Source organism: Zygosaccharomyces rouxii (genome assembly GCF_000026365.1).
Source record: "Zygosaccharomyces rouxii strain CBS732 chromosome F complete sequence".
NCBI classification, from domain to species: Eukaryota; Fungi; Ascomycota; class Saccharomycetes; order Saccharomycetales; family Saccharomycetaceae; genus Zygosaccharomyces; species Zygosaccharomyces rouxii.
In genome coordinates, this window is record NC_012995.1 from 849,505 (window position 1) to 874,197 (window position 24,693).

The 24,693-nt window shown below is 40.9% G+C and overlaps 12 protein-coding genes and 1 non-coding gene across 13 annotated transcripts; 7 read left to right on the forward strand and 6 right to left on the reverse strand.

Moving 5' to 3' along the window:
* Positions 1-48: 48 nt before the first annotated feature.
* USB1 (phosphoric diester hydrolase) lies at positions 49-816 on the reverse strand (the record flags this gene model as incomplete). Its single annotated transcript, XM_002497607.1, has 1 exon — positions 49-816. The coding sequence occupies one exon, from the start codon at positions 814-816 to the stop codon at positions 49-51; it is 768 nt and encodes a 255-aa protein (XP_002497652.1).
* Positions 817-1,098: 282 nt separating this feature from the next.
* Positions 1,099-2,904, forward strand: ZYRO0F10472g (choline/ethanolamine kinase; the record flags this gene model as incomplete). The annotated part of the gene is made up of 1 exon (XM_002497608.1): positions 1,099-2,904. One exon carries the CDS (start codon positions 1,099-1,101, stop codon positions 2,902-2,904), a length of 1,806 nt encoding a protein of 601 aa, XP_002497653.1.
* Positions 2,905-3,114: 210 nt separating this feature from the next.
* On the reverse strand, positions 3,115-4,440 carry KGD2 (dihydrolipoyl transsuccinylase; the record flags this gene model as incomplete). Its single annotated transcript, XM_002497609.1, has 1 exon — positions 3,115-4,440. The coding sequence occupies one exon, from the start codon at positions 4,438-4,440 to the stop codon at positions 3,115-3,117; it is 1,326 nt and encodes a 441-aa protein (XP_002497654.1).
* A 748-nt stretch (positions 4,441-5,188) lies between these two features.
* SLX4 (Slx4p) lies at positions 5,189-6,838 on the forward strand (the record flags this gene model as incomplete). Its single annotated transcript, XM_002497610.1, has 1 exon — positions 5,189-6,838. One exon carries the CDS (start codon positions 5,189-5,191, stop codon positions 6,836-6,838), a length of 1,650 nt encoding a protein of 549 aa, XP_002497655.1.
* Positions 6,839-7,099: 261 nt separating this feature from the next.
* NUM1 (Num1p) lies at positions 7,100-14,677 on the forward strand (the record flags this gene model as incomplete). Its single annotated transcript, XM_002497611.1, has 1 exon — positions 7,100-14,677. One exon carries the CDS (start codon positions 7,100-7,102, stop codon positions 14,675-14,677), a length of 7,578 nt encoding a protein of 2,525 aa, XP_002497656.1.
* Positions 14,678-14,789: 112 nt separating this feature from the next.
* Positions 14,790-16,044, reverse strand: ZYRO0F10560g (uncharacterized protein; the record flags this gene model as incomplete). Its single annotated transcript, XM_002497612.1, has 2 exons — positions 14,790-15,779; positions 16,006-16,044. 2 exons carry the CDS (start codon positions 16,042-16,044, stop codon positions 14,790-14,792), a joined length of 1,029 nt encoding a protein of 342 aa, XP_002497657.1.
* Positions 16,045-16,249: 205 nt separating this feature from the next.
* ZYRO0F10582g (uncharacterized protein) lies at positions 16,250-16,570 on the reverse strand (the record flags this gene model as incomplete). Its single annotated transcript, XM_002497613.1, has 1 exon — positions 16,250-16,570. One exon carries the CDS (start codon positions 16,568-16,570, stop codon positions 16,250-16,252), a length of 321 nt encoding a protein of 106 aa, XP_002497658.1.
* Positions 16,571-16,744: 174 nt separating this feature from the next.
* Positions 16,745-17,647, reverse strand: CAR1 (arginase; the record flags this gene model as incomplete). The annotated part of the gene is made up of 1 exon (XM_002497614.1): positions 16,745-17,647. One exon carries the CDS (start codon positions 17,645-17,647, stop codon positions 16,745-16,747), a length of 903 nt encoding a protein of 300 aa, XP_002497659.1.
* Positions 17,648-18,360: 713 nt separating this feature from the next.
* Positions 18,361-18,432, forward strand: ZYRO0F10626r. Its single transcript has one exon. It is a non-coding gene; the product is annotated as a tRNA-Met (tRNA).
* A 199-nt stretch (positions 18,433-18,631) lies between these two features.
* On the forward strand, positions 18,632-19,615 carry ZYRO0F10648g (uncharacterized protein; the record flags this gene model as incomplete). The annotated part of the gene is made up of 1 exon (XM_002497615.1): positions 18,632-19,615. One exon carries the CDS (start codon positions 18,632-18,634, stop codon positions 19,613-19,615), a length of 984 nt encoding a protein of 327 aa, XP_002497660.1.
* Positions 19,616-19,790: 175 nt separating this feature from the next.
* ZYRO0F10670g (glyoxylate reductase) lies at positions 19,791-20,987 on the forward strand (the record flags this gene model as incomplete). The annotated part of the gene is made up of 1 exon (XM_002497616.1): positions 19,791-20,987. The coding sequence occupies one exon, from the start codon at positions 19,791-19,793 to the stop codon at positions 20,985-20,987; it is 1,197 nt and encodes a 398-aa protein (XP_002497661.1).
* Positions 20,988-21,156: 169 nt separating this feature from the next.
* Positions 21,157-21,888, reverse strand: TOA1 (transcription initiation factor IIA large subunit; the record flags this gene model as incomplete). The annotated part of the gene is made up of 1 exon (XM_002497617.1): positions 21,157-21,888. One exon carries the CDS (start codon positions 21,886-21,888, stop codon positions 21,157-21,159), a length of 732 nt encoding a protein of 243 aa, XP_002497662.1.
* Positions 21,889-22,465: 577 nt separating this feature from the next.
* On the forward strand, positions 22,466-24,592 carry SLK19 (Slk19p; the record flags this gene model as incomplete). Its single annotated transcript, XM_002497618.1, has 1 exon — positions 22,466-24,592. One exon carries the CDS (start codon positions 22,466-22,468, stop codon positions 24,590-24,592), a length of 2,127 nt encoding a protein of 708 aa, XP_002497663.1.
* Positions 24,593-24,693: the final 101 nt, after the last annotated feature.

Here is a 24,693-nt window from a genome sequence, read left to right on the forward strand (position 1 = left end):
TACATATTGCCCACATCGGTTAACGGATCTTGAACATAATGTACGCCATCACGTGACAAGAGGAATCTTTATACATTCCCGATTCTTATCTAATTTCAAATGGGTAACATTCCAAGTTGGTAATGGCTGCAGTGGCTCTAACGGTTGAATCCACACTGCCAATTCTTTTGCTCTTGTTCCATGCGTCTGCGCGATTGACATATGTACCGATTCTGCAGGACACAACATCTCATCGATCTCTTTGTCATTAAGATTGGGCCACACTTCTCGAAGTGATTGCCATATCACCTGGTACACAAATTTAAACCAATGAGAGCGTTGTGACGAAAGTACTGGTAATGTTAAAAACACTCTATCCTTGAAACGAGAGTCCAGCACCTGGAATCTTGGCTCAAATGCGATGTCTATGGGACTCAACTGAGACGCTGCGAGACGTGTTGACAAAGACTGTTGAAACCGGTCCCTCTGCATGGCGTCGCTAAACTCCAAGCTCCTCGTTAGCGATACGTGCAACGGTTCAGGCGATCCCAGCGCACTTACATGAAGCGGCTCAAGTTTGAGCCGCTTCAAAACCTCAATACCACTACCACTGCATTGCGCTTGGAAATTCACCAGAACACGCGTCAAGTGTATCCTCTGCAACTTGCTAGGCCTCCATTCTAAGTACACAAACGAATTAAATCCTGTAGCAGCTCTGTTCATGTTCACACTCGGCGTCAAATGGTACTTGTCCAATATAGCGTCTGGCAACTCCGGGACTGTTTCTATATCACTTTCACTGTCACTAGAACTGTAATCCTCTCTTATATGGTCCATCAAGGTTCTCCCTATGCCACTTTTCGGCGGCTAAAACTGGTATTCCTCTCTCGTACACCCTGTTCACCACTAGTAATCTTGTCAAATTTTTTCAGCCTTACTTTTTTCACATGGAGCTTTTTTCACAAGACGAGATAATGTTGAAAAGAAATGCCGACCAACTTCAACTCTGTTTACTTGGATTGATGTGTTGAAAATGAGAGAAAGTACACAGAAGATCTCTTAAGTGAAGAGAAGATTGTCTTGTACAGGATCGTTGCTGGCATATAAATCTAAAGCTCGATGCAAGAAACAATGCCCGAAAGCAGATCATCTAGAAGTGAAGTTAGACTTAACCCCTTTTCTATTGGTAGCCCTCACCCTTATTCGCATTCTCGGACAAGGTCGAGGTCACATTCTAGGTCTTCTAGTAGGAATAGACCTTCTCTGACGGGTCCTCGGCCTTCTCAGAGATTGATTCGCACCATCAGTGTAGATTCTGATGTTTCTATAGGAGAAGACGAGTTTACATTAAAGACCGGAGAGTCTCATGTCCCACCGGAGGTGCCAGAGGAAGATTCTAAGGAAATTGCTGATCAATTGGAAGGTCTTAAACTAAGTGAGAGGAGCTCATTCCGTGAGAGTGAAAATGTAGAAGTTCCATATGTGCCCACCGTACTAGATAATTCACTTCCAATGGATTATTTACAAGATGACGTTCTAAATACGATTCAAAATTTAAGGATTCCTAAATGGTACGTTAGAGGATCAATGGGGGTTTCACCACTGGACAGAAATAAGATCAAGATGACCAAGATCACAGGCGCGATGACCAATGTGATATATAAGGTCGAATACCCTGGGTTACCATCGCTCTTATTGCGAGTATACGGACCTAACATAGACACCATTATAGATAGGGAATATGAGCTACAAGTGTTGGCAAGATTATCAAGACGAAATATCGGACCTTCATTATATGGATGTTTCCAGAACGGTAGATTTGAACAGTTTTTGGAAAATGCAACCACACTAGGCAAAGACGATATTAGAAATTGGAAAACTTCGCAAAGAATTGCACGTAGAATGAAAGAATTACACACGGGTGTACCGCTGATGAAATCTGAAAGAGAACAGGGACCAGTCTGTTGGATTAAAATTGAGAAATGGTTAGAAAACATAGAGCAAAGAGGAGAACAATGGGTCAACGACGTTTCTAACGTACAGAAATGGTTGATGTGTCGTGATTGGCCCACTTTCAAAAAAGCAGTTCTGCGGTATAGGGATTGGCTATATTCCAGAGGGTTGCCATACGTGAGACAGGGCCTTGTTTTCTGTCACAACGATACTCAATATGGTAACCTGTTGCTTTCATCACCTGTGATTCCATTAGACAATGTGGATCCTGTGATTTCAAATCCCAAAAGTGCGTCATCGTCATCAACAGTTTCTTCACTTTTCCCTCAAAGTTCAAACGTTTCCCTAGAACAAATACTCAATCCACCGATCCAAGAACAGTCTCAAGATTCCAAATTGGTAGTCATTGATTTCGAATATGCCGGTGCCAATCCTGCCGCTTATGATTTAGCTAATCATTTTAGTGAGTGGATGTACGATTACAATTCTGCAGAACCATATAAATGCTTTGCGTCCCAGTTTCCCACTAGAGAACAAATGTTAAATTTTCTTTACTGTTATGTGTCTCATTTGAGAAATAAGAATGCCGTCCCCATCGATGATGAAGTCAGGTATTATTACAACGCTATCATTAAATGGAGAGCTACAGCTCAATTGTTCTGGTCACTTTGGGGGGTTTTGCAAAGTGGTAAATTGGATGCACCATCTGCACAGCTCAACGATGAAAAAGAAAGACCAAGTGGGGGTAAGTATATTTTTACTGAGATGGATGAACCATCGGATGCTCTAGAGACGCCCGAGGCAACCAGTGAATCGAGCTCAGAGAAAGGTGTCGATATCGACTCCTTTGATTATCTGTCTTATTCAAGACATAAAATTGAACTGTTTTGGGGGGATCTTTTGCAAATGGGAGTTGTTGAAAGGGATGATTGCGTTGGTATTGAAGAACAATTGGAAGCTACTCTATTGTAATGAATCCATCCATATTCATTTACTGATTTTTTTTCAAATAATAGGCATATTATTCAACTCCGAGAGGGAATGCACGGCTACTTAAAATGTTTTTCTAGAATATTTATCTTTAATGCATAGAACCACTAAAATATGTATGTATTATAACAGAAAAGGGGTGGTGTTCTAAGTTTTTAGCGGTTCGTAAAATAAATAAGTTATCTAATTCACTTAGGCAAGAAGCATCTTTCTTGGGTCTTCAACCAATTCTTTGACGGTTCTCAAGAAAGTCACGGCCTCTCTACCGTCCATCAATCTGTGATCATAAGTCAATGCCAAGTACATCATAGGTCTAGATTCGATCTTACCGTTAACGGTCACTGGTCTTTCCTTAACACCGTGCAAACCTAACACAGCAGTCTGTGGGGTGTTGATGATTGGAGTACCGTATAGAGAGCCGAAAACACCACCGTTGGAAATGGTGAAAGTACCACCACTCATATCTTCAAGGGTCAATTTACCATCACGAGCCTTTTGAGATAGACGGACGATTTCTTGTTCAACTTCCAAAACGGACAAGGATTCAGCGTTACGGATCACAGGGGTAACCAAACCCTTAGGAGTAGCAACAGCGATAGAAATGTCACTGTAATCTCTGTAGACGATTTGGTCACCTTCAATGGCACCGTTGACAGATGGGATATCCTTGGCGGCCAATGTACTTGCCTTAGAGAATAGACCCATGAAACCGAATTTCACACCCTTGCTCTTGATGATTTCATCTTTGTAAAGCTTTCTCATCTCCAACAAAGCGGACATATCAACTTCGTTGAAAGTGGTCAAAGAAGCTGCGGTGTTTTGAGATTCCTTCAATCTTTCTGCAATTCTCAATCTCATACGGTTCATCTTAATTCTTTCCTCATTACGAGAGAAGGAAGTGGTTTTTGGAGCTTGTGGAGCTGGTTCTGGCTTCTTTGGAGCTTCCTTCTTTGGGGCAGCTGGTTTTGGAGCTTCCTTCTTTGGAGCCTCAGGCTTTGGAGGAGGTGGGGCAGCAGCAGCTGGTTCTTCCTTCTTCGGTTCTTCAGGTTTTGGCTCTTCTTTTGGAGCTTCGCCACCAGTAGAGACTTCACCCTCTTCAATTTGAGCCAATTCTTGACCAACAGTAACGGTATCTTCAGGCTTGAAGCTCAATTTAACAATCTTACCGCTCACGGGAGCGTTGACTTCGATGTCAATCTTATCAGTTTCGATAGTAGCCAATAGTTCATCTTGTTGGATAGATTCACCCACTTGCTTGGTATATTGAGAAAGAGTACCTTCAGTCAAAGATTCAGCCATAGGTGGAACCTCCACCTTAGTTGATTCCAAACGGCGCTGTAACAGGGAGCGAGAAATAAACTGACTGTTTAAATTTTGGGGAATTCTGCTAGGAGCACTTTGTCTGGTGAAAAGGCTAGAAGATGCATATCTTTTTGCAGATGCACAAGACACGGTTCTCATACATTGAGAGCTCTTGATGGCTCTGGAAGCCGATGTGCGGATCGATCTAGACAACATGGGGGAAAATGAATATAGGTACTATGTGTTTCTCCTTCCTCTGTAAAGAGATTTGATCGAAAATTACTGGAGACTCTTAACTTTCAGGTAATAGTACTAGTAAGAGTTTACTTATCAACTTGTATGTCTAAATCCTTTGGAGTGTTTGGCTAACCTTCTCCTTCCCTGGGCCCCCGGCACCGGAAACCCGACTCCCGTCAGCAGTGATCAATATTTTTTCGGAACCGAGTGCGGTGTCCGAAAAGCCGGTGACAGTCCGGGAGATATGGGTACTTTCTCTTTTTTTTTTATAGGGTGGGGCAACCGCGTTTCTTCTTTTATGTATTGTAATGCAGCTTCGAAGTCCGATACGTAAATCATTATATTCTTTTGATGCAGCCAAGAGTGATAGCTCGGAGTTCAATTGAGAAATTGAAGACTCGAGGGTTTCACGGTGTCAATTGTTCCTCGATAGGTGAGATGGGTGAGATCAGGGAGGTCTGACAAGTTAGTAAGAAGCAGATAGTAGGGGAGCAAACCATCAGGTATCGTCCCATTTGGTATAAGTATATGTGAAGGTATGCGAGACGAAACCACTCACAGGTTTCTAGCCCTCAAAGGGCAAGATCACTAACCCTTCACCTGGTACACCTTGGCAGCGTCTTGCTAAGTCAAAATATGTTTCATCCAAAACACGTGACTATATATAGTTATATGAAGTTCAAGTGCATGAAAGCTTAACATTGACACTACTAACGCTAATAGAATCATGGATTTCCATAGGGCTAATAGAAACCTACAGTTAGTAGAATCCGGTGTTTCAGATGGTAGGAATCCTGAAAGCTTTAGTTTAGATGAGACTCAAGTTCCTGTTTCGTCCGGTTTTTCATCAGATTCAGACAAGGATCAACAGGAGCAGATTTTTATAAATACACAGGTTCAAGGGAGATTAGATGAAGCAGAGGAAGCCGATAAAGTTCGGGCAAACCTTGGCCAATTTAGGTACGATTCACAGGATAGTGCAATATCGCCCAAGCACAAATCTGCTATACAAAGACCAAGTGCTAGAACGACAAAAAGGTCAAGCTCATCCCAACGACGTAAGGCACCTACAAAGGCCCAATCACTTTTGAAACAGCTCTCTGGGAAACATGCTAAAGTACAGGATATGATTAAGTACCAGCAAAAATTAGATTCTCTGGCAGGATCTCAACAGAGGGCAAAAAGTAAAGGTAAGACTACTAAGACCAAAAAACAACAAGAGAAAAGGTATGACACTTACAATGCGAACGAGTGGCAACATATTTATAATTTATTATTGGAAAAGTTCCCTCATACGAGACCTTCTGAGGTGGAAGACGTGTACCAGTACTTATATGGAGATGAATCTGAAGATCAACCATTGTGGAATGAATCCCAAAGACCTATAGAACCAGAATCCCAGGATTTAGGATTCTTACCACCACCACCAGCTGACAAGCAAAGGGTTTCAGTTTTGTCGCTATCACAAGTTATGGATGATAAGCACTCCCGAGAACCTGATGAAGATATTATCGTCCCTGATAGTACTGATGAAGAATACATAGTTATCCCAATCCCATCCTCGCCACAACCACTACGACCACCATTAGCTACCAAACCGCCGCTACTTACTAAGCCACCACTCAAAAAAGTGGAATCAGACGCAGGCACGCCAAAGACGGCCCATTCGCCCTCAGATGGTGTCATAGATTTAACTAACGGTTCTTTCAAAGTAGTTAAGAGCTTAATTTCACCGCTAAAGGAGGAAACCGCTCAAGTACAAGTACCTGCCACTAGAATGCCTACTTTAGGTACGACACCGAATTTGGCACCCACCAAGGAACAACCATTGCGATACCGATTACATCGAAGCCAATTGGAATCCTTTTCCGCGGTAGAAGGGCTAATTGTCTGCTCACCGGGTCCATCGCAGGACGATGTCCCCGTACCAGATACAGAATCAGAGGATTCCGCCGCTGAGGATCATTGCATGGTAGAGCTGCAACCTTCTATACTGGCAAGTAGAACCCCGTCACCTTCAGTACAATCAGATTGGAATTCCCAATCTGCTCAACAGTTGCGTCAAAGCATGAAATCATTAGGACTAAAGACATCCCGCTCCAAACGTCAAATGTTGCACTCGTTACAACAGGCTTCACAAGTGCTAGAAATAGATACTGGTGGACAAGAGAACCAAAGACAGGAGATTCACGACTATCTAACATCTCTGGTCCAATCATCCCCCGTACTTCTGGAGAAAGTGTACACTTTCCAACCAATTGCATCCAAGGAACTACTTACAAAACTTACCGAGGCAAATCCATTCGTGGACGTCATTGATGAGTACACTATACGTGAATGGGCAGACTATCAAGGAATTTGTCTGACGACAAGTTGACCTTTATATATATTTGTACTATTATAACGAATTTTGGTGACAATGACAGCGATGATCATCGCTTTTTTTCATAGATCGCATTATCACGCACTGTCGCAGGGATAAACATTTGGGAGAGACGCTTTGAAATAAAGTAAGGATCCTTAAAGCACACTCCTTTGCCAAAATAGAAGAGTCAATAGAGGTCTTCAAAGAAGATATTGGATATTCAGAGCATTTCAAAAGCTACTGAGACGTTGGATCTCTACTCTAACAGTATCCATGTCCTCGAAATCTAATAAAAGAGAGTCTCTTTTGACTCAGTTTGAAAATATGCACAAACAATTAAACGAAGAATCTGAAGGTAAATCAGAACCTCAACCAAATGCTGGTGATGTAACGCAAGGTGCAGATATTAAGAAGCCCAGCCTATTCTCGAATGTACTCAACAAGAGGGATAAGAATAATTCTATGCCCATATTCGCGGGGAGTGCGACCCATAATGGTGTCTTTACGGCCAACAATGGGAAAGATATGAATTTTGTCATGGGTCTTAGTGAGAATCTTCTTGTAGAATGTAGAAGATTGCAAGCTGAGAATGAGGAGAAAAATGGTACGATAAATCAATTGCAAGATGAATACCAAAACTTGGAGGACAAACATGAGAAATTAGATTCTTCCCACCAGGTAACCAGTAAGGAATTGACAGCTCTTAAAGATACGAATTGGGAATTAGAAGTAAAACTGCAACAATTCTCAGTAGAATTCAAAGAGTTGAAAGATAAGCTGAATAGGAATAAAAAAGAATTGAAAGTTGAACAAGAAAATTCAAAGACCACCATGGCTGAATTAGAGGTTTCTAGATTACAGAGGACAGGATTAGAGAAAGAATTAGCAGAAAGGGAGAAGGAATACTCTGCCGAATTGACTGAATTGAGAAAGAACGTCTCTGAATTAAACGATGAAAACGATTCGTTGTATGGTAGGATAAAAACTTTGGATAAAAAAATACTTCAGAATGAGTCTTTGCGAACCCAATTGAGTGAATCAGCCCAATTAGTCGATAATTTAAAGAGACAATTGGGTGAATTGGAGACCAAACTGGAGAATTCAAGTGACAATGGTATTTTGAAGGCCCAATTGTCCAAATCTGAGAGCACTGTCAACAAGCTCAAATTACAATTGACCGATTTAAAGACTAAAAACAAGAATCATGATGACTTACAGCTGGAACTTTTGCATTCCCGCGGCCTTATTAGCAAACTAAAGCAACAAGTTGCAACATTTGAAGCAACGACCAATAGTAATGTCGATGAGAATAAAGCACTAAAATCTAATATGGAACTAATCAACCAAGAGGCTGAAAACTTAAGATTACAGGTCTCTGAATTACAGAAACAGTTGCATGAGCGTGATAACGATAAGAATAATTCTTTACAGTCAGAGCTGTCACAATCGAAGCAGTTAGTCGAGGAGCTTAGACAACAGTTGGCCACCTTTGAAACCAAGAAGGGTACAAGCAATAGAAATACGAGAATGAAGGTCAGGAAAAGATCTAAAGGTCGCTCCGTGGATGTCAAGGAACTGTCGGATCAGGAAAGCGATGTTTCCGAAACGATGGATAAACTTGCCGCTCTAGAGAATTTAGAGGATGAACTAGCCGCTGACGAAGAGTCCAACATACCAATAGAAAAGGTTGAGAAGTATGCTAAATTGCATAAAATGAGACTAATTTCTGAATCTGAGTACTCTAAGGCTCAACTACACAAAAGAACTGATTCGAATGAACAACTTGTCAATACAGTGGGGGACACAAATCTTTTAGCTCTGCCGAATGACAATTCATCTCAAAAGAAATACATTGAAGGGGCAACAAGCATTGATGCCATGATTGAAAGAGTCGAGTCATCGGGCTATAAGGTGTTGTCATTCCCAGAATTCAATGAAAAACAAGAAAAATTACATGAATTGGAAAATCCATCAGAAAAATACCTCAAGTCCAAGGCCAGTCACTTGGGTAAAATCCTTGTCTCTCAAGACTCTTACAATAAGGCAGTAAATCCACCCGCATCCCAATTAAAGGAGACCCTTGAGAAAGCAGGTTATACTATAATCGGAAATGATGAATACAAGAAAATGGTAGCCTCCATAGAAACCCCTGAACTAAATTACTTAGATACTAAATTAGCGGCCAAGGGCAAGATGGCTGTAACTGCAGAGGATTTCAAGAACTACACTTCACCTGGTGTTCAGTTCGTTGAAGATCTTACCAAGAGTATAGGCTATGTTGCTATAGCCCAAGAAAAGTACAATGAAATGCAGAGAAAGATTACAGAACCATCAATCGAAACGATTTTGAGCACTTTGGATAAACAAGATTTTCAAGCTATTCTGTCTCAATTCGGGAAGAAACACCATTTGGTACTACTTAATAAAAAGGACCATGATCATCTGGTTTCTGCATTCGCAAATCCTTCGAAGCAATACTTAATAGAAAAATGCCCCAGTCAACAGATTCAACCTGTTCCAATTGATGAGTACCACAGGATGTTACAAACTTTACAAAACCCTACCTTGGAATTTATGAATGATAAAGCTACTTCTATGAATAAGAAACTAATACCCCTAAAGACCTTTGAGAAATTGCGTAGAACATCCGAAAATCCTTCAGTGGACTTTTTAAGACAGCATGCAAAGAAGAATCACTTCATTATGCTTTCAGAGGATGATCACCATACCATGCAGAGGACTTTAAATGAGCCTAATATCGAATATTTACAGGCCAAGGCTAAAAATCATAAATTAGTAGATTTGGAGACGCACGATAAACTAACTCGAACATTTAATACACCTTCCTTGGAGTTCTTAACTGAAAAGGCATCAGGGAAGGGATATGATGTGGTAAACACTAAGGAACATAAAGAGTTGCTCAGAAAAGTAATGCGCCCAACAGAGGATGAGATTTCTCAATCTGCTAGAAACCTAGGGGCCGTTGTCGTACAAGTGGAAGAATACGAGGGCCTAAAAGAAATTACCAGTGCACCATCGAAGGACTTTATTCTAGAGAAGGCAAACAAATTGAATATGGTTGTGCTGGAAAACGGCGAATATGAAAAGTTGAAGAAAGCTTCCACTGATAAAGAATCGTTATTCTCCTCTGTAAAGGGTCTTGGTTTCTTCCCAGTTCCAATTCCAGAGTTAAATACTCTGAGAGGCTCAACACTAGAGAAATCCAACGTGAGTGATATTGAGAAGAGACTGAAAACCCTAGGTTACGTGGCTGTCTCCATAAAACAGTACAATGAATTAAACAAATCACCTGTGGACAGGGCTACAAAGGAAGATACACTAGCTCTTTGCTCCAAATATTCTTTTAAACCTATTTCCATCGAGGAATACCAGAAATTGAAAAATGATTCTAAACCAACCGTTTATTCTGAGGACGAATTGATCGAAATGCTGAAATCTCACGGGTACGCGGTAATGCCTGTGAACGAGCATGAAGCTATGACAGGGATGATAAAATCCCCGACCGCAGAATTCCTCGAGGAGAGTGCCGCCCAACATGGGAAAGTTCTCATAAATCGCGATTTGCACGAGCAACACATTAACATACTCGATAGCCCTACAATTGAGTTTCTCTCCGAAAAGGCATCAACTCTAGGATACAAGGTGATTGCAGAAAAGGAATATGAGAGCCTACGAGCACAAATAGATTCACCATCGACGGATAGCTTGAAGAAGATGGCTGGGCTTTATAACCTGACCTTAATCCCCCATGCGAAATACAATAAGCTGATGAATGATGTTAACAATCCAAGTCTTTCCACCTTACAAACCAAGGCAACTGCTATGAGAAAACGTGTTGTTGATAATGCAGAGTACGGCGAGTTACAAAGAAAAACATCTTCTCCTACAAAGGAGGAATTGCAAACTCTTGCTGTAACTTTGAACATGGTGCTTGTTGTAAAAGATGAATACGATAATCTTTTGAAACAAATCAACCATCCTTCGTTGGAATTCTTAGAGAGGAAACTCGCTCAATTCCAATACGTTGCAATCCCTGCTAGTGACCACCATGCTCTGAAAAAGAGTGTCGAAGATCCCTCCGAGCACTTTTTGTCAGAGAAGGCTGCATCTCGTGGCATGTTGCTATTGAGCAAAACTGACCATGAGGGACACATGGATGCTCTAGAGAATCCTAGTCTAGAATATTTGGGAGAGAGCGCTAAAAAGTATTCAAAGGTATTAGTATCAAGTTCTGAGATCAAAACTCCTGATCAGGCGGCATTGATAGAAGAAATCGCCAAAGGAGATCTAGTAACAATTGCAAGAAAGGAATTGGATAACTTGAAAAACAGTGCCGAAAACCCTTCAACCGACGTTATGATACCTAAATTGGAAGATTCGAACTATGTCGTTCTAGATGAAGGAAAATTCGATGAAATGAAGAGACAAATTGAATCTCCACACTTAGACAGAGTAGCTAAACATGCAAAGGAGCATGGTCATGTTTTAGTGCGCTCTAAGGACCTGGCTGAGCAGAGTAGTCATGATGTAGAAGACTTAGGTCCTCTGACAAAGGAAGGCTCATTTTTATTACTCAACGCTGAAGAATATGATGCGTTGTTGAATTCGAATATTGATACGCTCGGCCAGAGAGATCTGCTCCGTATGTGTGACAAACTGGGTTTGATTCCCGTGCCAAGAGCTAAGTATGAGGAACTTAATAGCACCCCCGATGTCACTAGACTTCAAGAATACGCCACCGAACTCGGAATGGTAGTTATCTCACAAGATGACTTTGATGAAATGATTTCAGAGCTTGAGAAACCATTGGAACAGTCTGTCCACTCATTTGCGGAAGAAAATAATTTGTTGTTGATTGAAAAGGACAGCTATGAGAACTTGTTGTTTAGGCTCAATAATCCCACAAAAGATGAATTAGAAAAGCATTCCGAAAGGCTCGGACTTGTTCTCGTTCCAAGCAAACAGTATGAGACCCTTGTTGAACAATTCAAATACAAATCTAGTTCTTCTCTTCCTCTGCAAGAAGGTCTTACTGAGGCAAAGGAAAATACAAATTCTGGAGCACTTCACGGTTCAAGTGCTAGCTCTGGAATGTTGAGATCATCAAACGAAGAACATGGGAAATCTTCAGACAATATTTCGACTCCTGCTTTCAGCAAAACCGACGTTTATCGTGCCGCCGAATCCTTGGACCTGACCGTTTTAGCAGCTGATGAGTATGAATCCTTATTGTCCAGAAACTCAACAGCCGAAGCAGTGACCCTCAAAGATATACAAGAATTCGCCGCACGTCATAATATGAAATTACTTCCATCAACAGAACAAGGCTATGGTAATTCTACCTCACAACTGAGAATGGCCATTGACAGTACCAGTACTGATAGCATAGAATTCAAACATAATTCTACTTCTACTATTGGCTCTGACTTCACTAATTACTTTGACACTATGGAAGGCCGTCCTGCTGAGATAACTGAAGCTCAGAAGGTCGAGAAATCCAAGGAAGTTTATAGCGGTAATAACCGATTTGTTGGTCAAAGTCCGGAACAAATAAAGAGCATGAGTTTAGCTTCTCAGGAATCTACATTAAAGACGTCAGGAACACCTTCGACAAGCAGAGCGGAACCATTAAGTATTGAGACCTTAAAGGAAAAAGCAGCTGAGGTGGGCTATGTGCTAGTACCCGCTTCAGAATATGAACTAACGTCGAAGAAAAACGAAAGTACTGAAGTTGAGGATACTGAAGACTGGTATGATGCTGCTAACTTCGAAAGTGGGTCAAACAATGAGGCCGCCATCTTGGCAAAGAAGGCCAAACAACTGGGTTTCGTATTGGCTCCCAGCTCTGAATCTCAAGAGGATCTGAACAATAGGGGAAAGACGGTGAGCCCAGAAGTAGTATCTGGCCAAGCTGCACGTCTTGGTTTAGTAGTCCTCGAACGAGAGACTTTCCAGGCACTCGATTTGAAAGCTAAGGACAGTAAAGAACGCTTAGAGCAATTGGCAGAAAAATTTGGTTGTCATGTGTTACAAAATGAGGAATATTCTCTATTAGACAAACGATTAAAAGAGGCTGAATTGAACATCGATAATATCCAAGCAAAAGCGGGAGAATTGGGTTATCACGTTTTGAACGAAGAACAATATGAAGAGTTAAAGGACGCTGCAACTGCTGGAAGGAAAGAACTGACTCCAGAGGAATTCAAAAATAAAGCCACAGAGTTCGATTTAGTACCCTTGTCTGCCGCTGCTTACGGAGAGTTAATGTCAAAAAGTGCCGCCGAACCACGCGAATTAAACGAAGAGGACATCAAGAAAAGAGCATCCGCTTTGGGGTTAACGACCATGCCAAATGATGCTTACAAGAATTTGTTGTCTAAGCAAATCCCACAAGAGGCAACCAAGGAATATTTGGAAGAAAGAGCTTCTAAGCTGGGCATGACAGTTTTGTCTAATCGTGCTTATGAAGAATTGTCAACTCGTCGTAAGCGTCCTGCGATCACTAAGGATATGATAATGTCTAGAGCTCGCGACTACGGTCTCACCGTCTTACCAAATTCAACTTATAAGGAATTAACTTCAGCTAACTCGTTTGAAAATTCTAAGGAATCGATAACTGCCGACGCACAGAGATTGGGACTGAAAGTAATGGGTAAAGAGGAATATGATACTTTATTGAGTCACACCAAACGTCAACGTATTACAATGAAAGATGTGGTCGAAAAATCCGGGGAGTTTGGAATGGCACTAGTACCAAAAGAACAAATGAATAAAAAATCGGAATTGACCAAAGATGACATTGTACATGCATCTGGAAAATTCGGATTGGTGACGTTGGGTAAGAAGGAATTTGCCAGGCTGCAACGTTTGAGTAAACCAGAGTCTTTGAAAGAACGTGCACAGGCCGCTAACATGATTTGTTTACCCAAGAGTGCTATAATTGCCTCTCCTGACAGGACAAATGTCGATGACCTGGTTGTCATACCAACGGCTTACTACAAGAAATTGTTATCTAGAGAAGCCTCTATGATCTCAGCACGTAAACAGCAAGTGGAAATGAGTAAACCAAGTGCAAGACCCCCTCAGAGAATAGCAAGACAAGAAAGTATCAGATCAACCCAGAGTGGGAGACCTGTACAAAAGGTTAGAGAACAGAGATCTATCAATTCTTTGATGGGTAGTACCAGGAGTGCCACAGGAGTTGGATCTGGAGTCGGTCCGGGGCCCGTCGTTGCTTCTAACGCATCCAACAGTAGCTCTCGTGAAGTACCAATACCTAGAGCAAGTTCTATGGGCGCGCTTTCTCTAAACACCTTAGAATCGTTGAACGAACCTAGTATCATTCCAGCATTGACACAGACTGTGATTGGTGAATACTTGTACAAATACTATCAAGTTTTTGGAGTTGGTGGTGAATCACGTCATGAAAGATACTTTTGGGTACATCCCTACAGTATGACACTATACTGGTCGCCCACTAATCCGGTCGTGGAAAATCCAACTAACCATAGTACTAAATGTGCTCCTATTGTCAAAGTGGACAGTGTCATTGACAAAAACCCAACTCAAGGACTTTATCACAAGTGTCTTGTGATTACGACAGATACAAGAGTGATCAAAATTGCATGTCCTTCAAGACAGAGACATAACGTTTGGTACAACTCATTGAGGTACCTACTACAAAGATCGATGGAAGGAATAAATTTGGAAGATATCGCAGAAAATCCAAGTGATACCATGTATTCGGGCAAGATTTTTGCTTTGTCCAAACAGCCATCCAAAAAACTGCCGATGTCCACGTCTTCCTCCTTCCTCAGAGGGAAACACTAATCAAACAACTAATCATTAAAAATAACAAAAATAAATAAATATTCTAACAGTAATATATCAGACATGAAACTAACAAATCAACACAAAGAACAGACGTAAAAAAGAAAGACCACTACCAAGTAATCTTTTGCAAGGCCTTCACATTGGCGTGTAAATTCTTCTTTTCCTCCTTTTCGGAATTCGACAGATAAGTACCAGCCTTCAAATAGACTTTAATGTCTTGATCAGAACCATGTTTGAAGCAACAACGCTTACCATAGGGACAATAGCCTAGCTTTGTCCAATTGATACAAGGTTTTGTCCTAAAGTTGTTACCGAACTGTCTAAATTTCAATTCTGACAACCCGTGCGCAAATTGACATTTATTTCCATAACGACAGGTTCCCTTCGTTGTAAAAGACTCGCAGAGTTCAGTTTTGTAGAGTCCTCTATTGGTGTCCTGGAGATTACCATCATTGCCATTACCATTATTGTTATTCACACTGCTAGTGGTCTTCTTAATATGGACCGCTGGCTTACATGGCAGTTTTTCGCTCGTTATTGACAGTCTTTCCAAATTCTCGGTCGTCAATGGCAAAAGATCACTCTTTGGGGCATACTCCGAATTAATCTTGACTTCCAATTCTTTCTTTATGGGTGTACCGCTTGCAGTTACATTTCCATTGAACTCCAGAGGTTCCGCTGATACAGATGATCTATTACTAGTGTCAAAGAGCGCCTTTTCACTAACATTCCTCGATTCAAATGCAAAGGGTAATTTAGTGGGTGACGAGGTAACGCTACTGGTTTCAGATCTATTCCATTCTTGATCTACAACGGCATCTGTGCTTTCCTGTTCGACTTCATCTTCATTAAGAAGAGTCCTCACGTAGTACTCTTCGATTTCACGTACTTTCTGCTCATATGTTCCTTCATCATTAGAAAAAACGCTCGAAGGTCCTGTTGACGAGCTGTGAACACTCATATTTCCCGCATAGTTCCTATTATTCATTAGCATCATTTTGTAATTTTTTTTTTCAATGTTCGAGCAAACTTCCTTTGTAGCTATTTTTGACGATGCCCTCCAGATGGAATCACTGGAAATTTGGTAAACGGGCTCCATCTTATACTAAAGGTCGAAAAAGAATCAGGGTGTAATCACCTTGTTAGCATGGCTTGAGCCCCCTTGGTTTATCCTGTCTGATTTTGGAATCGTTCTTTTAAATGATTTCTGGGTGAATAAATAGCATAGTGCATTCCATTCCGTTCATGAGTTGCACCCTCTTTGAAGAAAGTCGCATGATAGAAGCCCTAAGAAGAATTAGGGCTGTGTATTAGGGCACACATACAAGACTAGGGTGCACTAACGAAAGATAGACTGAAGACATAAGAGGTGTCGATCAACATCGACCAGAGTCATCGTGAGTAGCCCTGCACTCAATGTTGCGTGGTTACAGGCGGCTAGAATATTGCCATAAATAAATTCGGTTATGACTACTTAAAAACCTAAAAACCCTTCACAATTGCATAGTGTAGCTAGCTATATATGCCTAATAAAAAAACCCAAACCCAAAATGCTCCAGACTACGCTATTTAGCACCCAGTAACACTTATTCTCCTAACAGGAACTCTGTTAACAAGCACGTCATTACCGACACTGTCCTCCAAATGAACTAGTCTCTCTGTAGTACCTTGGTCTTCAAAAAGCTTCGTCAACAGCTTTCCTTCCTCATCGTTGTTGAAGAAGACCTGCACACTCTTTGTGCCCGCCTTATCATTGATGTGATGGTATGCGTCTGGGAATGGTTGAATGTGCTCGACATTGCAAAGGGCGCTGTTCTCCCTAATAAAACGCAATAGTGTAACGTCGCTAACGGACGAAGGTATGTTGTTGATTACGAAGGCTTGACTCATACTGTAGTAGTTTGATGCTCATCAGAACCTATTACATTGGGGAATATTTCATGGTTGATCTCACCTCCTTATATACCTGCTATATCATTGTGTTCAGCCAACATTCTCATACCCCGGACGAATGTATAATTACGTGCTTTTTACCTGCCTACCTACCTACTACCTACATATGTACTATAGCAATGTCTCGCCTAGTGCACATCTGGCCACAGCGCAACCAGCACTAATGGTATCGACGACATGCACGTCATTGGATGCTAATCTTGGATTTACTTCGACAACGTCCATAGCTACTAATCTTTTGGTCTCAGCCAATCTTTCCGGTAGGAAAAGTGCCTCTCTTAATGTTAAGCCACCTCTAACAGGTGTACCAGTTGCTGGAACGTATTGGGGGTCGATTGCGTCTACGTCATAGGATAGAATAATTGGACCGGACCCTATTGCCTCTAATGCCATTTCGATTACTTTGTTCATACCGTAACGATCGATGTGGTACATGGAATAGGCGGAGATACCTAATTTTCTAATGATTTCCTTCTCACCTGCATCCACATCTCTTAACCCGATGTAAGCTATCTTATTTGGGCGTAATCTTTTAGGTACCCACTGTAATGATTCAGGTACATTTTCGTTGAGTCCCATTAAGAACGATACTGGACAACCGTGTAAATTACCGGAAACTGTAGACTCTAGAGTATTGATATCAGCATGTGCATCAATCCACAGCAAACCTGCATCAGGATGTTTCTCTAGAACTGCACTTACGGTACCAATGGCAATACTGTGATCACCACCGAGAGTCAATGGGAATGAGCCTTTATCAAGAACATTTAGATTGTTTTGATAGATCAATTTTGTTGCATCACCCACACTCGTTGGGTTTTTAATGTGACCGAATTTATCGTCTTCTTCAGCTTCAGGTAAACCAGCTAGTGGTTCGTTGATTTCCACTTGGTATCCTAAATCTTTTAAATGGGTAGGTAGACCTTGCTTTAGCATGAACTTTGGTCCTAGATCGACACCTTTTCTAGGCTGACCACCAGAGAAAGGAGCTAGGACAATAGATAGTTGAGACATTGATGTTGTTGGTGTTAATGCTAATGTTGAGCGGTATCTCTAGAGAGAGATCTTAGTATGTATTGCATGTATCAAGATGTTCATCTTTTATATGTTTCTTCTCTCTGTTGCTTGCACTTAGGAGAAACACGGCGACGCACTGACAGCTAGCAACGTTGTGTTAAAAGTGTACATTACAAAGATGTAAGATATATTAACCGATTGCTTATCAAGAGACATTCAAAGAGAGAGAGATCTATCGAGAGTTATCGAAGATATCTGAAATCTTTGAGAACAGTCTCGAGGACTGTTGAAACTGGGTCGACATGCGGAGTTTCCAAGAGCTGCGTATAGCTAGAGTTCGGAGTTTGAAGGGATTAAAAAAGAAAGAAAGGAAGACAGAAAAATGATGTGGAGTATCATGTCTGACGTACGGGGGGAAGCAAGAACGAATGATCCCGGGGCGGTTCGTATTTAGTGAGTCCGGACGAACGCACTTTCTTCTTTGGGTCTTTTCCCTAAACGAAGGAACAAGCGAGACGAATTGCTAAATCAGAGCGGGGGGCAGAGGGGGGGGGGAGAATGCGGTCATGGCTACGTATGAAGGTACTTTGGAACAAGGAAGAGAATCCGGACAATCCGAAAATTTCGGCACGTAGTATTTTTCCAGTTCACATGACAAATTGCTACGAACAAAACAAATTTTTAAATACCATCAAATATACAATTCCATTAGCGCCGTGGCGCAGTGGAAGCGCGCAGGGCTCATAACCCTGATGTCCTAGGATCGAAACCTAGCGGCGCTAATATTTTTTCACTTCCATTGTCATTTTTTTCACACTACGAAGACCTACAAACGTCTCTTGATGATGGCAGATGACTATACCATCAAAAGTACCAACATCTTTTTTTTTCTGCAGACTTGAACACAAAAGAAATCATTAGACCTTTATATTTATCATTGCAAGTGCTTAGAATTCTCTGATTCTACACCTTATATCAGTAATGTCTCGACCAATCACCATGGAAGAGAATGAAGAACCACTTTCAGCAAGGGAACAAACCGTAGTGACAGATTCACCTCCATCACCACCGCAGCCAAAGATACGCGTAGTTCGTAATTTAGAAATTCTAGAATATTTGATTGGGACTATCGCTGGTACTGATAAATTGACTAAAGTCGCTAAATATGCTTTGGATGTGATTAAAGCCATCGTCGTCAGTAGACCTAATAGCGTCTTAGCAAGGCTAATTTCATTGATCCCCAACTTCAAATCAAAGGCAACTTATGTGAGCTCTACACTTTCAACTTATCGTTATATCCTAAGGTTTGGATACACACCATTCGCACTATCTAAATTATTCGACAGGTTAAAGGCTACAATTAAGGATCCAAGTAAAATTAACAAGATTTGGATGAATGAAGGTGCTCTCAACAATGTTTTAGATTTTTACTATGGTGTGTTTGACGAATTGGATACTCTGTACAGATTAAGTGTGTGGAAAAATCCAAAAGTCTATAACAAAGTGGTCACACAGCAGTGTTGGGCATGGGAAGCCTTTATCCTATTGGGATTGAAAAATGGCCTGACTCAATTGAACTCGATTAAATCTCAAATTACTCAATTGGAGGTTCAACGTCGTGTTAAGAACCATGCTATGCAGTTGTCAGCAAGTCTTCATGACCAGGGACCACGTCCTGATTCATTCGTACGCCAGCAACTGTTACAGGATTTAAACAAGAACAAAGAAACCGCTGAAAGAGAACAAGAGATAGAGAGACAGTTGCAGGAACTTCGTCACCAAAAATTGGTAACATATCTCGACGTTGCCAGACTGTCGTTTGACTGTGCTGCTAATTTATCGGATCTTCTACACATTCCGGGACCGGCATACACATATAGTGTTCTTTCACTTGGTTCTGGTGTTACTGGTCTAATCAAAATGTGGACGAATGCGGCCAAGACCCTCTCGGGCCAACAAAATTGATGCCGTGGCTGCAAGAATTGAGGTTGTAATGACAACCCCATTACCTTTTACTCTAATTTCCCACAGTTTCCACCATTCATCTTGTTTTTATTTACTTATTTTTTTTTTCACCTTAAGGGTTACCTTCATTCCATATTAAAGCAGTCATCCGAGGATTTTGACACATAAGTTGAAAATGGAAGGGTCGTCTAAAATCCTCGAGGTAATGCCAAAGCCAAAAGTATTGATACCATATCAACACGCACTTGACGTCGCTGACCACATACCAGAGTGGGATCAATTGTCACAAGTCGTAGAATTTGTCAAGTACAAGATTACAGATGTCGATGAATTCAAAAGATATCTAGCTGAGTCATCCATCCAAGGATTTTGGATCACAGATGAACTTTTCTCAGCAGTCGGTAGTCCTTCTGAGCTATGGGATTACTACCCTGAGACTTTGAAAGTTATGGTTATTCCCTGGGTAGGCCACGACTTCATAGATGGCCGTAGGCTTAGAGATGAAAAGGGCGTTGTACTATGCAATATTGGTCCCAATGCTGGCTCAAGCGTTGCGGATTTGGCTGTTCACTTAACGCTAAGTTGTTTCCGATTGACTTCGTTTTGGGAACATTGTTTGAAATTTGCAGTCAATGGTAGAGTATTGGAATCTAGAAAATATTTGGGCAGTGATTCAACTGAATTATGGCAGTCTGAGCAAGGTCCAACTAATGACGGGGGTACTCGTGGTGTAACTGAATTCCAATATCCAAAAGTAGCAGAGATCAGTGATGATAAAAATCTGTCAAGACAGTTTACCGTTGGAAATAAGATTGTTGATACGCCATCAGGTAAAACTGCGCTGATCTTGGGATTTGGTAATATTGGACAGTCAATTGGTAAAAGATTGGTATGCGGATTTGATATGAAAGTCAAGTATACCAAGAGATCTGGTCCATTACCAAGGGAACTGTTAGGATACGATGCAGAGTTCTGTTCCGACTTGAAAGATGCGAAAGTTTGGAGCGACGTCGATTTAATAGTCTTATCATTACCAGGTAACCCCCATACTGACAATTTGATCAATTCTGAGGTTTTGGAAAAATGTAAAGACGGGGTTAGAATTGTTAACGTTGGTAGAGGCTCATGTATTGATGAAGATGCATTAGTGGAAGCTTTAAATTCTGGTAAAGTTAATAGCTGCGGTCTGGATGTTTTCAAGGATGAAATGACTCAAGTGAGGCCGGATCTGCTGATGAGGTTTGACGTTACTGCATTACCTCATATAGGGAGTACTGTAGAAACCCTGATGATTCGTCAAACAGCTGTTACTCTGCAAAATGTGGAAAGTGTGTTGGTTAAAGGTGAAGGTGGTATCTTTCCGGTGAACTGAATAAACAGAAAAACGAAATTGACTATATATTTCTAGTGATACTACGACTACGTATGATGATGCCTACTTATACAAACACATGCGGCGCATGTTGACTTGAATTTGAATACCTAATTTTTTTTTTTCTTTTTTTTTTTTTTTTGTTCAGTGTTTTCGTTAGTTCCTAATCTCAAACCCACTCGGCTTCAACTTGGGATTTTTGGAAAGTATAATCCTTACGATTAACCGTGACTATACCATCCTTTAAACTACACTTCCACCTTGCCTTCGTCCTCGTCACTTTATCGTAAAGACAAAGCATTAGGTTTTCATCAGGCCCATCTTCTTCTCCCTCGGAAATTAAATAATCATCATCAGAATCATCCAATTCAGAACCAACTTCATCTGTATCCAACAGTGCACTTCTCTTTGCCTTCTTTTCTTGCATCTTTGTCATATCAGGTGCATTGCCATCCGGATAAGACAGTGATAATTCAATTTCTTTCCCCTTAGGATCATCATTATCGTCATCCGCTGGTTTATCGTCATCCTGCTGTTCCTGGAGTTCTGATTCAGGTGCGGCGTTTAACTGATCTACCTTACTACCGCCCTCATTAGGGAAACCCGGAAGTACTAAACCTTGTGAATCACTATTAAGCGTATATTCAGATGGAATACCATTTCTTAAGCTGTTATCATCTTGTTCCACCTGACTACCCAGTTGTTGGCCCGGATATTCTGCCTCTTGAGGATCCCAGCTAAATTTGGTTACTTGTGTCTCTGATAGTTTTATCTGCCATACTCTTTTCAAATCCTGTAACGTCTGTTCATCAATGCCCGCATTTTCAAAATCTTCTCTCACTTCGTTGACGACAGAATCTACAATGAGTTCATATACTCTACTTGCCTCCGGATTTGACATACCACTTATTTAAGACCAGTAGCAGTCCTTTAAACAGACCTTTTGATATATATTTGGATTGGTTTCATTGCATGTGGGTTCTAACAGTTTGTTATGTTGTCAAAGTGTGAATTGCTAACGTTGAGAATTCATTCTTATAAAAAACAGGGTAACAGCGTGTGCGGGTAACATACAAGAGGGAAGCCGGTCCATAGTACGGAACATGGGCGGCAAGACGGGGATAGAAGGTTCAATCCCCAATAACTGAGAGGACCCTATCTGCACCTCAAGGACTTGTGCTATTCAATGTTAATCGTAACAGTCACGTGCTATCTAGATCACGTGACACGAAGAGCACCAGAACTGGAACTAATGGATGGATAATACCCTTCTCCCCCCAGCCTATGAGAGCTCTACTAGGTTCAGCGGCTCTTTACTCTTCTAGCTCTTGTCATTATCACTGTATTTACCTTATAATCAACGCGAATCATTTGCACTATACGCGAAGAGACTAACGACGACCTCCATTGAATACCAACTTAACCATTTTGACAAGAGAATAAACCATTTTAGCTCCTTGAAGGCTGCTTTGGATGGGATGAATTCTGCTCCCACGACACCTGGTAGATCCATTGAAAATCAAAATGGATCTAAATCAGCTGAAACCGTTGGTACCCATTTGAGAAGACATGCCCATGGATTATCTAGTAAAAGAAGATTGGCACCTAGAGTTAGTTCACCGCTACCGAAAGATAATGATACTACAACTATCGATAAGATGGATGTCAATACAATGTTTGATACCGACAAGAGCCTGGTTAAAATGAATCATTCACCGATAAGGATTGACCTAAGTTCGCCTACTAGACCTGAAGAATCGGTTGACCGCCCAATTCCTGAACCTAAAAGATTAAAACTAGAATTAGCATCAGCACCTAACCTCTCACAACCAGATACTGGTATCGAAATGATTGAAATGTTGGACCCCAAAAATAGTCCTCAAAAGGAACATGATGAAGATCCGTTTGAGTTGGAAGAAGCGATTAGAGAGTCCAAAGAGAATCAAGATAGTGTTGCTAATACACCTAATAGCAATGAAAAAATGAACAGCATTTTAGACTTGCACAAATTAACCCCAGTCTACAACGATGGAGAAATGGAGGACCAAAACGATACACCCGGAGAAGACTTATTCCGAATAGTATCCAAGAGAAATGAGGATCTCGTAACTCAACTTCATCATTTAAACAGAAGCATCAATGAAGTGATAAGCAGCTGTGATTCTACCGTTGGTAAATATAGAAGGCAGATTGATAGTTTGAGGCAAGATTATGAATCGAAATTAGAGGATAGAATGAGTGAAATGGCTTCAGTAATTCAGGAATCTAACACTTATAAGGAAAGATTCAATATTGCTAGGCGTAGGGTTAGTGAAACTAGAGATGAAATTAAGATGATAAACCAAAACCAATCGATTTTAAGGAATAAATATGAAGGGGCAACAGCTGAGTTGGAAGAGTGCAGGAGGAAATTAAACGAATTGGAGGAGGAAAATTCAAAATTGAAATCTGAATCTTCGGAAAATGGTATCAAATTTTCGAGACTAGAGAACATGTATCAGGAGGCGCTGCGGCGGACACAGAACTTAGAAACTGCGAATCAAAATGTATTAGACGCACAAGCTGAATCAGATAGAAAATTAGATGCATTAAGCCACGAATTAGATGACAGAAGTGAAGAATGTCAAAAGTTAAAAGCTCAATTGGAAGAAACTTTAGCGGCTCAGGAAGGTGGTAGGGACGAAAAGACAAGACAACTAGAAGAGTTGCTACGTCATCGAGAAGAATTAGAGTCACGAATATCTACTTTACAGAAAGAATATACGCACAGAGAAGAAAATTTACAATCGAAGGTACAGAACTTGGAAACAGAACTAAAATCGATTAATCAAAACACGCATACTCATGAATCTAACGAGGCTCAACTAAGACAAGAGCTGGAATCCAAGGTGCAAGAGTGCCAACATTGGCAGAAAAATTACGAAACGGTTAATGACGATGTGGAAATTCTTAGAGCAGAAGTTAAAGAGCTTTATTCCGACATTGATGAGCATAAAGAACTAAAACACTATTTAGAAACCTCTATTGCCCAATTAGAGGAACAGGTAAATGGATGGCGCCATAAATATGAAGAGCATCGTAAAGATTACGACAAAGTGCTATTAGAATTGGATAGTATACATCTGAAGTACAACAACACAGAGGGTGAGCATTTAACGGAATTAGAACAATTGCACGATAATCTAAGTTCTTTGCAAATAACCCTCAAGAAGGATTCAGAACTAATTTCTCAATTGACTCGTAAAAACGAAACTTTGGAATTCCAATTGAAAGATCTACAAACTCCATCTGATGTACCGCAATTGCACAAAGAAATAGAATCGTGGAAGGAGAAATTTTATAACAAAGAAGCTGAATCTAACAGATCTCTCAAACTGCTGGCAGAAGATCTCTACATCCAGTATTCATCCAAGCATGAACAAAAGGTGAAACTACTAAAGAAGGGTTACGAAACCAGATATCAGGGCAAACTGGACAAATTATCATTACAAAATGAAGGCCTTGAACAGGAGGTAGACCAGTTGAAATCTCAATTAGCTACAGAACGCAAGGAAAAGCAGAAACTTATCGGCCTGCTAGAGAATCAAACTAACGAAGCCACCTAGCGGCAACTGTAGATTCAAATAAGATCAAGCATATACATAGATATACAACTTCAGTGTGTAGAATAAGATAAAGGTAATAACCCCAAGCAAAAAAAAATGGG